We start from the raw sequence: 14,582 nt of genomic DNA, 5'->3' as shown, positions 1-14,582 counted from the left end.
TCCAGATCACTTACTCTACATGAACATGCTTTTTTTTCTTCAACAAAAACAGGATGATACCACACGAAATGTTTTGTTATCCACTCCTTTTTTTCCTACTTATTAATGCATCAAGTACAACCATTAGAATATGACAGGCAAAGATGGAGATGGAGACTATTAAGGCAGAAAGAACATGAGAGGTCTAGAGATGAGAGTTGGTTTGCTTTATTTTTTTTCTTAATTACCCCACTTATAAGTGTAAACACAATGTTGAAAGCTTCAAGTCATTTTGATCTCCATTCCCCCTCCACCCCCGCCAAAAAAGGGCAAAGTAAAATACTAGTGTTCACAGGAAAGCGGTATCTTTGGTACTGGTATGAGGATTACCATTACCATCGCCAAAAAGCCCATCACTATTTATCAATTACAACTCCAAGAGATTAAGTGCTTAGGTACAGCACTATAACCGTAACCATGACTACCACCACCTCTTACAGAAGACACAGTTTATAAAGTTCATTAACTCACTCAAACATTTCTTTAGCAATTATTATGTTAGGCACTATGTTAGCTGCCGGCCCTACAAAGATGAATAAGGACATCAACAGCAAGCTCTGCTTTCAAAAGCAAATGTCCTTCAGTAAGAACTCAATTTTTTAAATGAGGACGGGACTTCCCTGGTGGCGCAGTGGTTAAGAATCCACCTGCCAATACATGGGACATGAGTTCGATTCCTGGTCCGGGAAGATCCCACATGCCACAAAGTAACTAAGTTCATGCACCACACTAACTGAGCCTATGCTCTAGAGCCCGCGAGCCACAACTACTGAGCCCACGCACCTAGAGCCCGTGCTCTGCAACAAGAGAAGTCACTGCAATGAGAAGCCCGTGCACCACAATGAAGAGTAGCCCCCACTTGCCACAACTAAAGAAAACCCGTGTGCAGCAACGGAGACCCAACACAGCCAAAAATAAAATAAGTTTATTAAAAAAAAAAAATGGGGACAATCTCATACCCAACAGAATGGCTATTATTCCAAAACACAACAAACAAACAAACAAAAAACCCAGAAAATAACTAGCACTGGTAAGGATATAGAGATATTGGAACCCTCATGCACTGTTGGGAGAAATGTAAAATGGAGCAGCTGCTATGCAAAACTGTGGTGGTTCCTCAAAAAATTAAACATAGAATTATCATATTATCCTGAAATTTCACTTCTGGGTGTATACCCAGAAAAAGTTGAAAGCAGAGAAACAGATATTTATACATCCATATTCATAGAAGCTATATTCACAACAGCCAAAAAAGTGGAAGCAACCCAACTGATGAATTAATGGTTAAACGAAATGTTTTGTATATACGTACAATGAAATATTATTCAGCCTTAAAAAGGAAGGAAATTCTGACACATGCTACAACATGGATGAATCTTGATGACATTATGCTAAGTGAAATAAGCCAATCACAAAAGGACAAATATTGTATGATTCCACTTAAATGACATACTGGAGTAGTCAATTTTTTTTTGTTTTTGGCCAAGCGGCCCAGCTTGTGGGATCTTAGTTCCGCAACCAGGGACTGAACCTGGGCTCACAGCAGTGAAAGCGTGAAGTCCTAACCACCGGACCCCTGGGGAGTTCTCTGGAGTAGTCAAATCCAGACAGAAAGAAAAAAAGAAAGAAAGAACGGTGGTTGCCAGGGACTGGGAAATGGGAGAATGGGAAATTATTGTTTAATGGGTACAGAATTTTAGTTTTGGAAGCTGAAAAAGTGCTGGAGAAGGATAGTGTGATGACATACCAAGGTAACTGTATTTAATGCCACTGAACTGCACACTTAAAAATTGCTGGGATGGGGAAATTCCCTGGCTGTCCAGTGGTTAGGACTCTGTGCTTTCACTGCCAAGGGCAGGGGTTCAATCCCTGGTCAGGGAACTAAGATCCCGCAGGCAGCACGGTGCGGCAAAAAAAAACCCAAAAAAGATTGGAATGGTAAATTTTATGTTACATATAATTTGCCATAATTAAAGAAATCTTTTTGAGGAATATCTATAAACACTACTATGGAATATCCAGGATATACTGTTAAGTGAAAAAAGCAAGGTAGAGAAAACAAACAGTATGACACTATATCAAAGGAAAGTGAAAGAATATATAAATATAGACAGATACTGTATAAACATTTTATATAATTGTTATATTATATTTATAATTTTTAATGGAAGGATAAACAAAAAAACTTAAAAAAAAGACTACCCCCTAAGGGAAGGAAAGAATAAGGTAGAGGGGAGAGGGACAGAAACTAGACTTCTCTGATTGTACCTTGTCCTATATATAAAGTTCTGAAACATAATTATAAAACAAACTTAAGCAAAAAAAATAAGTCATTCTTTAAAATCAAAATGAAACACAAACCTAAATTGTGTACTGAATTAAACCAAACAGAAGTACTTAAGTAACTTAAAACACAGTAATTTGACTGTACATCCTTGGTGAAATACATCCCTAAGGACTAAAAGAAGTAGAAAGAAATCTAAAACTGCTTTCAGTAATTACATTGTTAGTAATAATATTGCTATTATTCTGAAATTATATAATGTCTCTATATAATAAGGTTTCAGTATAAGAGAAGAAACAAAAATAAAATTTAAAACTGTTAAATAAAAACTCTGTGATATGATTTAATTGCAAGTATCAGTATAAACTCATGATGTACTTTCTTTTTTAAAAAAGTATTTCCTAGATCTATGAAAAGGCCTAAAAATGACTAACCTGGTATCAATAAGGGTAACACCCAGATAGAAGTCCATGAAAATCCTTTCCAACTAAAAGGAACCAGTGCTCCCTAAAAAAACTGATAATTCAAGGTCTAAGGCAGAATTTTATGAAATGAGGTTGGATCATACCAGAAAGCAAGGAAGCTATTAGAAACCACTAGGGTAGTGTCAAATACACGTAGGAGCTACCTTGAAGCGGCTCTCACTACCAAAGACAGAACAATTTGAGCCCTAATAAAATAATAACTGCAATGGACTGAAACACATCAAGTACGGTAAAAATCCATGAGTTCATAATGATACTTAAAAAGAAAAAAAAGACCTCATTAGTCACTTTTGAAAGATTCTTGTGAATCAATTTATTATCCTAAAAACTAATAAACAAAGGAAAACAATCAAGTATTTATCCTGTCTTTCTTATAAAAACTGAACACGAGAGTAACTTAATAGTCCAATAGTCAAAAAGAGGAAGTTTCTGTTTATAAAGTAGTCTGGCTGAGAAATGAAGAATGACAGAACTAGAATATCACCATTTTGCAAACCCCTGATAAAATTATTGACCTAAGAGATGATAGATGGCTGCTAAAATTACAAAGAGTAACAAGCAGACATTATGTGCCTACGAAGTATTCTTTCAAAACAAAAACAAAAACAGAGACAGAGGAACATGGTAAATAACATCACAGGGATGCAATCTGCAAAATAAAACTATGAGAAATAGGGCAAACATACTACAAGAAAAAAGGAAGAGGGGTAAGGGAAGGAGAAACTATAAACTGAGACATCAATTGAATGCATTGATGAACTCTGATTTGAAAAGTCAACTATAAAAAAAACTGAAATTCTAAGAGCAATTTAAACATTAATTTTATATTTGATGATACAGGTATGATGTTTACATATTTTGAAAGAGTCTTTATAAAGATATATATGGAAATATTTATGGAAGAAATTATGGTGTTTGGGATTTGCTTTAAAGTAACCCAGGTGGGTGTACAGTCATAAATGAAACAAGACTAGCTATGTGTTGATAATTTTTGAAGCTGGATGATGGGTATATGGTGTTCATTATATCACTCCATACATTTCTATCAATATATAACTGAAATTTTCCGTAATAAAAAGTTACAGGGAGGGACTTCCCTGGTGGTCAGTCCAGTGGTTAAGAATCCACCTTCCAATGCAGGGGACACGGGTTTGATCCCTGGTCGGGGAACTAAGATCCCACATGCAGAGGGGCATGGTAAGACCAGGAAATCATTTTAAGTATTTAAGAAAATTCAGATACTGTAAACCACCAGCCTTAAATCTGAACAAAAGAACACATTTTCAAAATCATGTTACCTTCAATATTTAGTAACTGAATTATGAGTACTATTAGTATAGTCTGTTCTTTAAAGTTTTATTATCAAAAACAGAAAAGATGTAATCATTTCATAACTTGGACAATTTTAAACTTCTGAATAGCTATTATCTCCCAAGTTCCAGCGTTTCAAATTTCTTCATAAAAGAATAATGTCTGAAAACTAAGATGAGTAACACTCCCCAAACGTGAAATCTTCAATCCATTAGTTTGAACATAAATACATAACTTTTAAATGTACAAGATGTAGTTAAAAACATTATTTTTCTGTTGTCTATCAGGCACATTCATTAGATTGGTTTAACAGGGCAATACAAGAATCATTTTCTACGACATGTCAAATAATAGATCAAGTCTTACCTCCATTGCTAAAGCTGCTGTCTGTTGGTCATAATGATTCAGAAGATTAGGCATGAAGGTAGTATTATAAGGCAAATCTTGGCACATCCTCAAGGTAATAGGTTCACAAGAAAACAAACTGTGCCCACCTATATGCCCCACAAACATAGTCAAGGGCCACAGAATGAAGATGATCCAACTCATAGCCATGCTTCCTCGACTGAATGAGACTCAGATGATCAGGCCTACTCAATATGTATTTTAGATCTTTATACACTTGCAGGTCTCAGCTTGAAAGTACTTCTTCTGTCTTTCTGTTAAGTTCTTCAGACAGAAATACTCTGCACCGTCAGAGGTTTGTTAACTTGGTCTCACAAAAGGTATTTGTTTTTGGTTTCACAATATGGGAAAATGACATCATCTTGCCTCTTCTTTTCATTTTATTACATAGGGCACCACTTGGCCAACATATCAAGTTGATCAACCACATTCCCAAACAACAGATTCCATCTTAGGAGAAGAGCTATTTCTTCCCTTGATTGAAATATCTGAAAAGAAATTTTTTTAAAATGGGAGAAATTAGTCATTTCCTCTCAAAATATTATGGACTTGATATTAAAATCTTTGATTAGCTCAGTAAAGTTGCAGGATACAAAATCAGTACACAAAAATCAGTTGCATTTCTATACACTAACAATGAACTACCAGAAAGAGAAATGTTTTTTAAAAATCTGATGAGATATGACCCAGCAATCCCACTACTGGCCATATACCCTGAGAAAACCATAATTCAAAAAGAGTCATGTACCAAAATGTTTATTGCAGCTCTATTTACGATAGCCAGGACATGGAAGCAACCTAAGTGTCCATCAACAGATGAATGGATAAGGAAGATGTGGCACATATATACAATGGAATATTACTCAGCCATAAAAAGAAATGAAACTGAGTTATGTGTAATGAGGTGGATAGAACTGGAGTCTGTCATACAGAGTGAAGTAAGTCAGAAGGAGAAAAACAAATACCGTATGCTAACACATATATATGGAATCTAAAAAATGTCATGAAGAGATTAGTGGTAGGATGGGTATAAAACACAGACCTACTAGAGCATGGACTTGAGGATATGGGGAGGGGGAAGGGTAAGCTGTGACGATGTGAGAGAGTGGCAGGGACATATATACACTACCAAATGTAAATTAGATAGCGAGTGGGAAGCTGCAGCATAGCACAGGGAGTTCACCTCTGTGCTTTGTGACCACCTAGAGGAGTGGGATAGGGAGGGTGGGAGGGAGGGTGACACAAGATGGAAGAGTTATGGGAACATATGTATATGTATAACTGATTCACTTTGTTGTAAAGGAGAAACTAACACACTATTGTAAAACAGTTATACTCAAATAAAGATGTTAAAAAAAATAAAAAATAAAAAAAAATAAAAATCTGATGAGAGATATAATACTGACCTAATAGATAAAATACATGGGTATTTCATAAAGATATAGTATAGTTTTTTCTACTTTATCATTTATGGTATAGATATACTAACATAATACATAAATAGCACCCAAAGGCAAATTTTCTTTCCTCAGTTGTCTATATAACGTATCATTTAATTTCCCATCTATGATGGCAATTTTTCATTTGTCACAAGACATAACTGATGCATTTTGAAAAATCTGTATGCTGTTGTCCTAAATTTTATTTAAATATCTGCCACACTTATAACCTAAGTAATTTAATTTAAATGTTATTATATGTGTTTTAATCATTAATAGTGCAGTTTTTACATTAAATGACTTGGCAGATGGTATCTGTGAAAGATGTAAAATATAAATAAATAGAAAGATATGGATTCAAGCCTCTTTATAGCTCTTTGAGTCACTTAACTTCTCTGAACTCAGAACTTTCCTTCCTGAAAATAGCACCTCCCTAACCAAGATGATTTATGAGTGAATTATGAAGTAATGCATGTAAAAGTACTCTATAAAAGGTAAAGCAACATCAAACATTAGGTAGTTTTATTGCTGAATAACAGCTGATACAAAGACTACTATCAACCAATACTGAACTGGCAAATAGAAGATTCTAAAAGTAGTATCAGGACATTTTCCCAACATTACTTCATCCTTTTAGACAGTACAAAATTTAGTACCATAGATGTAGAAACATTTGACCAACAAATGCTTCATTACACACAGCCAAGTTGTAGAGACTAGAAATCATCCCTAGAAAGTTATAGCAGGAATAGGAATGATTCCCAGTTATATTTTCTTCCAAGTTTTAGAATCTTTGACTTGACACTACTTTTCCAGGGGCAAAAATATACAGCTCATTTGTGGTTGGAAGGGTATAGGTGGAGTGGAAGGCAGGTCTGGCAGGAAAAAAGCACATTCTAAGCTATCATACTTTCATTTGGTTTCATAATGATGTTAAATTTGCTTTTCTTTCATTTCGTTTCATAGATATTAGATATTTCTGTTTGCGGTAGACAGCCTAGATTGGGAAAACATGAAAAAGACAGGTTCAGAAATTCTCAGAGACCCGGGTTAACAGACAACTTAAATATATACTAGGGCCCGTGACAGCTTAGATCTTGAGACCTGGAACTGGTTTGGCTTAAGCAGGGAAGGAAACTATCCTCTGTGCACTGACCATCAATGACTGGGACTTCTGCATCCCCAGCTTTAATTACTAGGCAGAAAAAACTATTTGGAGAAAGTAAAGCAATGGCTGAATCTTCCCAATTTCTCCCCCTAGTATTTGGTCTTGAGCAGTGGAAGAGAAAAGGAAAGTCTGTGGCCTCCAGAATTAGGAACACTAAAGATACGAGCAATCCCATCCCCAAACATCTAATCTCTCTAATACTGAAATCTCTAAACCAGAAATATTTGCAAAAGCTTCTTGGCCTGCCATATTTTTTCCCCCTTCAAGCTGATCCCCAAAATGTGATGTCTGGCTATAGAAAACTGATAATAAACACAGTCATTTATATTTAAGCTTAATTACCATGCAGCACAGTAACAATTATGCAAATCATTAAATGTGTCAAATAACCACTGAAAGTTTTATTTGGTTACAGTATTAAAACATCCATATATAAGTTCCATCTTTGTAGTTTGCTGCTTATGCAGCATGTTCATCTGCTTGCAACTAAAAAAAGTTAAAGGGAACATTGCTCCCTACTGAATATGTATATAACAATAAGAATTTCAAAAACTTAATTTAGACTACCCTATTTTTCTGGCAGTATGGGTTTCAAATATATGGTTCAAAGAAGACTACCGGGCTTCCCTGGTGGCGCAGTGGTTGAGAATCCGCCTGCCGATGCAGGAGACACGGGTTCGTGCCCTGGTCCGGGAAGATCCCACATGCCGCGGAGCGGCTGGGCCTGTGAACCATGGCTGCTGAGCCTGCGCGTCCGCAGCCTGTGCTCCACAATGGGAGAGGTCACAACAGTGAGAGGCCCGCATACCGCAAAAAAAAAAAAAAAAAAAAAAAAAGAAGACTACCACATAAAACTTGAGGAAGAAACTAAGCAATAGCTCACTGGGTTTTTGAAACTAGATGAGAAACCCCCTTATACTTCTGCCTACTCTATTTACTTGTTTTTCTCTCAATTATTCCTTTTGCCTCATTTACAAGCAAGGCTTCCTGCCACCTTACAAAAGTGCTTTCCTTTATGTACTATGACATTCAAGTTTCCATATATCAGGACTTCCCTGGTGGCACAGTGGTTAAGAATCCGCCCGCCAATGCAGGGGACACCAGGTTTGATCCCTGGTCCGGGAAGATTCCACATGTCACAGAGCAACTAATCCCGTGCGCCACAACTACTGAGCCTGCACTCTAGGGCCTGCATGCCACAACTACTGAGCCCACATGCTGCAACTACTGAAACCCACGCGCCTAGAGCCCGTGCTCTGCAACAAGAGAAGCCACCACAATGAGAAGCCTGTGCACCACAACGAAGAGTAGCCCCTACTCGCCACAACCAGAGAAAGCCCGCGCACAGCAACAAAGATGTAACACAGACAAAAAATTAAAAAAAAAAAAATTTCCACATATCAAAACATTTTTGTAAAATTATGTTAGGCTGGGGTATAATCTTAATACATCAAGAGTAGTTTATGATTATTAAAATAAATAAGAAAAAAGACCCAGTGGAATGCCGTGAGACAAAAAGAAAAATAGGAATAGTAAAAATCTTAAAGAATTTATATTTCCCCCAAATCAGAGGTGCCCTAATCTTAATGTGTAGGAGATTCATAGATTCCCCCATAAGTCTAAGAAATCTGAACCTCTGGAAAATGATATGCATTCTAATGATTATCTCAGGTTCTGTTACAGGTGATCTATAAATCATATTTTGAGAAATGCTATCCTAAAAGAGTAATTTAAGAGTATAGGATATTTGTACGTAATTGTGTGCTTAGCAAAAGTAATACATAAATGAATTTTTTTTAAAGCAGATAAAGAATACTTTAATAGAAAAATGGGAAAAAGACATAAATTTACAAAAGAAATACAAATAGCCAACAAACACATGAAAAGATATTCAACTTTACTACTAAAAACATGTGAACATGATATATAACATTTTCGCCAATCAGATAGGCAAAATAAGAATAGCAGAACACAGTATAGGAGAGGGTGCAAGGAAAAGAACATTTTCAACATTCCAACACTTTCAAAAACTATGGTTTTTTTAGCCGTGTGGCCTGCGGGACCTTAGTTCCCCCACCAGGGATTGAGTCCAGGCCATGGCAGTGAAAGTGCCTAACCTCTGAACTGCCAGGGAATTCTTCACTTTCAACTACTACTGGTGGGAATGTAAACTAGTTGGTATTTCAAAAAAAAAAAAACAGCTACGTACATCAAAAGCCCTTAAAATGTGTACAATCTGATCCAGCAAACCTATTCTATAATTTATTCCAAGAAAGTAAACACAGGGACTTCCCTGGTGGCGCACTGGTTAAGAATCTGCCTGCCAGTGCAGGGGACATGGGTTTGATCCCTGGTCTGGGAAGAACCCACGTGCTGCAGAGCAACTAAGCCTGTGCACCACAACTAATGAGCCTGTGCGCCCTAGAGCCTGTGCTCCGCAACAAGAGAAACCACCACAATGAGAAGCCCGTGCACCGCAACAAAGAGCAGCCCCCGCTCGCCACAACTAGAGAAAGCCCGCACACAGCAACGAAGACCCATGCAGCCAAAAATAAATTTAAAAAAAAAAAAAAGTAAACACAAGTACACATGATGTATAACCAAAATGTTAGTGCAACATTGTTTATAAAATAAAACCCAGGGCTTCCCTGGTGGTGCAGTGGTTGAGAGTCCACCTGCCGATGCAGGGGATACGGGTTTGTGCCCCGGTCCGGGAGGATCCCACATGCTGCGGAGCGGCTGGGCCCGTGAGCCATGGCCGCTGGGCCTGCGCGTCCGGAGCCTGTGCTCCGCAATGGGAGAGGCCACAACAGTGAGAGGCCCGCGTACCGCAAAAAATAAAATAAAATAAAATAAATAAAATAAAACCCAGAGGCAACCTATAAGTCTTCCGATAAGTAACTGGTTAAACTATGGTACAACCAATACATGATATACTCACTAAAAATGATGAGCAGGATCTGTATATGTTGACATGGTAAGACAGTAACAATAAGTAAAAAATAAAATTTAAAAAGGGTTTGCAAAACAGCATATATATATACATATATCTCACTTTTGTCAAAAAGATACGTACACAGTACAGAATAAAACTATTTCAGTTGTTTAAAAATAAAATATTATAGGGAATTCCCTGGCAGTCCAGTGGCTGGGAGTCTGTGCTTCCACTGCAGGGGGCACAGGGTTCCATCCCTGGTTGGGGAACTGGCCAGAAAATGAAAACAAAAGATAAATAAATAAAATATTGTAAATGCTAAAATTTTATTTAAAAATCTGTCGCATATTATTTGTGCATGGGGTAATTTAACTCTGCTAAATCTATAAATGTGTGCTGACTAGCTGACAAGAATACTAGCTGAATCACTGATTTATTGGCTGCTAATTATGCAACAAGCCAAGGGACACAAAACTGTCCTACTGTAGGTAGTAAGAAAAGCAAAAAATTGATGATCAACATGGTATGAGTCAAAAACTGACTTTCAATATTGAAAAAAATCAGATCACTCATCAGCTGAATCAAATGTTATTCTCAGTTTTAAAAAAAACTTTTGATATGTATTCTAAACTGCTTTTAAATAACATAATGAAATATCTGCTTCTAATCAGGATCATGTGAGTATGGGTAGCAACAGTCATTTTTCCTAAGGTAGAATCATCCTAGGAAAAGCTGTAAGTTGAAGTTCTAGACAGCAGGACACAGAGAAGATTCGGGACCCCAAGAGATACTGCCAAAATATAGCAACTCATTAAATAAAGGTTAAAAGTCCTTCTGGCATTCTTACAGATATTATATTTTTTTACTATAAGAATCTGTAGAATCTCCGCTGAATAAAGGGAACTGCTGGATTAACGTAACTGGAGTGAACAGCCTCAGGAGGAAGGGCCCAGTAAAAAGTGAGCGATATGACAACAGTTGTTCATGCCCTAACCCTGAGAAAAGAGGCACATTCACTTCTCTACAGAGCAATATAACATGGAAAACTGATTTCAGATTAAGCTACTTGATTATCATTTCATCACAAAACAAAAAGGAAGAGATACATTTAAACATACACCTTAATTTTTATCAATGTGTAACATCAGGAATCTGGTATTACCCAATTTATCAGTTTTCTTTTGATGATAGAAAGTAAAAGCCCTTAAATAAGTTGAGTATTTGTCCTGAGGAACAGCAATAAAGGGGATGCAATCTTGGAAGACTGTCTTCCCAGGCTGGCTACAAAGCCAGACCCAAAGAACTCAAGTGGGAAAAGCAGGAGATGTCAACTGTGAAGAGGAAAGCAGGTGAATCCCAGAAGAAACAATGACAACAGTGGGCCCTGAGGGCTTGTCAAGAGGGTCCTGCAACAAAAGATTATGTTCAGCTATTCTATTCCAATTCACACTTTCTGTACAGATTCTCAGTTTAGATTTAATTTTCTTGACACTCTATAAATGTAGATAACATTTTGCATTTCCAATCCAGAAATACATCTAAAGGTTGCCTCAAACACAGTGGCTACAATGGGAACAGGCGAAATATTCCTTGTCTTCTTTCAGAGGAGTTTTCCAAGAATGCATTACAAGGATTAGCAATGACTACCTCTAAAGAGTTTCTTCTCTCAAGTAAATTACTGTCTTGTTGGAGAGCAAAATATACAACATTCAGAGCATACTCACTGCTCTAAGTGTTTCCTTTTCCTAAAACCCATGTGGTTTTTGGCCTTTTGTTTTCCATATCTTATTACTTAAAAAATAAATTCATTCTCAAAATACTGTTTCCTGGTTGCAAAAAGAAAATTTATACAGCTCCATATTTAATTCATAGGTCCTAGATTCCTTTTAATCTCAGAGTATCTCCTTCCTACTTCATATCTTTAATTTTTAAAGTTCATCTTGTCATCTACTGATTACAACAGATAATCTAATCTTCCAGTGTGCTGAGTGATAGGGCTTAGAAAGAAAAACAAACACAGGAAAAACAAATACAACTAAGTTCAAAATTAAAATGAATGGTAGGCATCAAAATCCAGTCCATTTTACAAATTATACATTACTTTTAAGACTAGAGAAAGCAGAAGATCTTTTAAAACGAATCTAAAAACAAAACTGGAAAGTTAAAAGATGGCCAGATTCTGGACTAAAAAAAAAAAAAAAAAAAAAAAAAAAAAATCAGGTGACATTCCAGCCCGGCTTCCCTTTTCAATTAAAATTTGTTCAGAAAATGGTCTAATATCAAGCCCCTGATTTTTGTTTTTCTCCCTTTAGCATGGCTGTATGCTTTGACTATAAAATTAGTTCTGTGAGATAAAATTTGGGGACCAGGATTTCTTCTTTAAGCCGACTAGCCTAGTTATATTTATCTCAACCTTCATCTGCAGTGCATTCCTTGGATCCACCAAAACTGTCGCTAGTTCTCAGTATAACAAATTGGAATTCAAAGAGAGATCCATCATTTTTTATGCAATAGTCAGTTAAAATTGCTTCCTAGCCAATGAAGAGTTGTTACTCTTAAATGCCACTATTAAAAACCTTCATTTCTTTCCTCAAGACCCTGCTACACATCTTTTCCCAAACCTACACTGAACAATCTCTCATACATATTTCAAAGTCTTGCTTTTCATTTGCACTATTGCTCTTTATGTGGGCAGCTGCAGCTTTAAGCAGCCCTAATTCTAGAGTTTTAGGGGTTAAAAAAAAACAAACCTGAGGCCAACACTGCTCTCCCCTTCGAAAGAAGGTAAAGATGTGGTAGGAAATGTTTCCTACCACCTGTCTCTTAAAGAAAATAAAGTCAATAACAGCCTAACATCAACAAACTAATATGCTCAGAAAAAGTTTTCAGTATAAAATCTCATAGTTTTACTAACAAATATGAAATTTAAGTTGGGGAGAGACATTTTTCCTTGTCAAGTGGGAAACAGAGGACTTAGTCCCCTCTCTTTGCCCAATGATGAAGCTTTCACATTGTACTATACAAAGAAAGAATGTACACTTTACTATTATATTCCCCTCAACCCTCCCTACTTCAAATATCTCAATTATGGGACTCCCAAGAAAAAGCCACCTAAATGTTGAAAGCACAGAATAAAGCTCAGAGGAATACAGTAGCTAAGATGAAAAAAGGAATGAAAGAGTCTTCTTCTTTTATTAATGGGACACTGGTAGATTCAAGAGAGATGTGGAGGTAGAGAATATTAGTGGATGAGAAAAAATAAAATAAAAGTAGGAGGAAAGAGAAGGTAGGATGGTAGGCTTTACTAATTACCTTCTTATTTTCCTGATAGTTTTAAAGCCCTTGGGGGGTAGAGGAGGAACATGTTATTCCACTAAATAAAAAGGCAACCCGGTAAGAGAAGGGCTGCATCTCAATTATCTTTTATCTTCAGCTCTATCCTTGCAAGCCTGCCCCTTTAAGCTTTTACACCACTTTCCTGTCTTATTACCTCTATGTTGTGGTTTGGTAGGTAGTTTAAGCAAATGCTTTTTTTTTTTTTTTCCTAGAGGAAAAAGATGGTATTGATTTGCTTAAAAGTACGGATGGAAAGCATTATCTTGAGGAGTAAATGCTTCTTAATAACAAAACTACTGATTTATCTATTCCTTTGACTGTCAGCCCACCACTAGAGGCTAAAAGAAGGCTGAAGAGGGAGGTAACATCCCCAATGTCAGGTCTTTGTTTCCTTGCTCTTGCGGTACTGGTTTTGCCAAGTAACCCAATTCCTGTCAATAAACATGACAGGTCTATGAGAACTACTTCTATAAAATAAGATCCTGTTTGGCTGTTTTTATATGGCAGTTATTCACTTCCATAGCTGCTAGTCTGCTCTGCTGCTCCATCTGCTTAAATTTAGAAGGGAACCAAAATTCAAATTTTCATTTTAATTCTGGGCCAAAAACCGGACCTCTTTCCTACAGCAGATATTTTGCAACTTTAAGTTGACTCCTATGCCTGAATTAGTGGCACGTGCTTTTGTTCTAAAAAAAAGAAAGAAAGAAAGAAAAGAAAAGAAACAGAAGCAGCCGTCTTTCTTTCTCCTATTGAGGAGGCACCTAACTCTTCAAAAGCCTCTAAGAAGCTGCTAAAACGTCTTAAAATATGTTAACAGTAGCTTTATTTCAGAGGCTACGGATGAACTGCCCCACGGTACCCCAGGGCAAACACACGGAGCATCAAAGCGAGCAGCGGGGAAAGCCTCAGGGAGGGAGCAGCCGACTTTGCGAACTGACGGGAGGAAGGGAAGGGAACAACTTTTAGGACTGGAAACAGGAGGCAGGTCAGATGCTGAGACTCCGCCCGGGCCCGGGGAAGCCTCGACGCGGGTCTCGGGCGGACCCCCGCGCCCCGACACGCAACCCTCGGTACATTGTCCTCCCTGCCAGCGGCCGCGTCCTCCACCCGCGCCCCGGGCGGCCCCGGGGCGCCACACGCCCCCGCGGCGCCCACCGAAGCGAAGGGCTGGGCCGGGGTC

At 37.5% G+C, this 14,582-nt stretch overlaps 1 protein-coding gene across 1 annotated transcript in view; it reads right to left on the bottom strand.

Moving 5' to 3' along the window:
* The window catches only part of FZD3 (frizzled class receptor 3), a 75,006-nt gene that overhangs the window by 59,868 nt on the left and 556 nt on the right, over positions 1 to 14,582 (bottom strand). Inside the window, exon 2 of the mRNA XM_059071335.2 lies at positions 4,486 to 5,012. Coding sequence (XP_058927318.1) covers positions 4,486 to 4,674 — 189 coding nt within the window. The 5' untranslated portion in view covers positions 4,675 to 5,012. The remainder of the gene's footprint in view (positions 1 to 4,485; positions 5,013 to 14,582) is intronic.

The sequence above is a fragment of the Kogia breviceps genome, chromosome 8 (genome assembly GCF_026419965.1).
Source record: "Kogia breviceps isolate mKogBre1 chromosome 8, mKogBre1 haplotype 1, whole genome shotgun sequence".
NCBI lineage: Eukaryota > Metazoa > Chordata > Mammalia > Artiodactyla > Physeteridae > Kogia > Kogia breviceps.
Note: the sequence above shows the minus strand (reverse complement) of the source record. Positions and strands in the feature narration are given on the sequence as shown.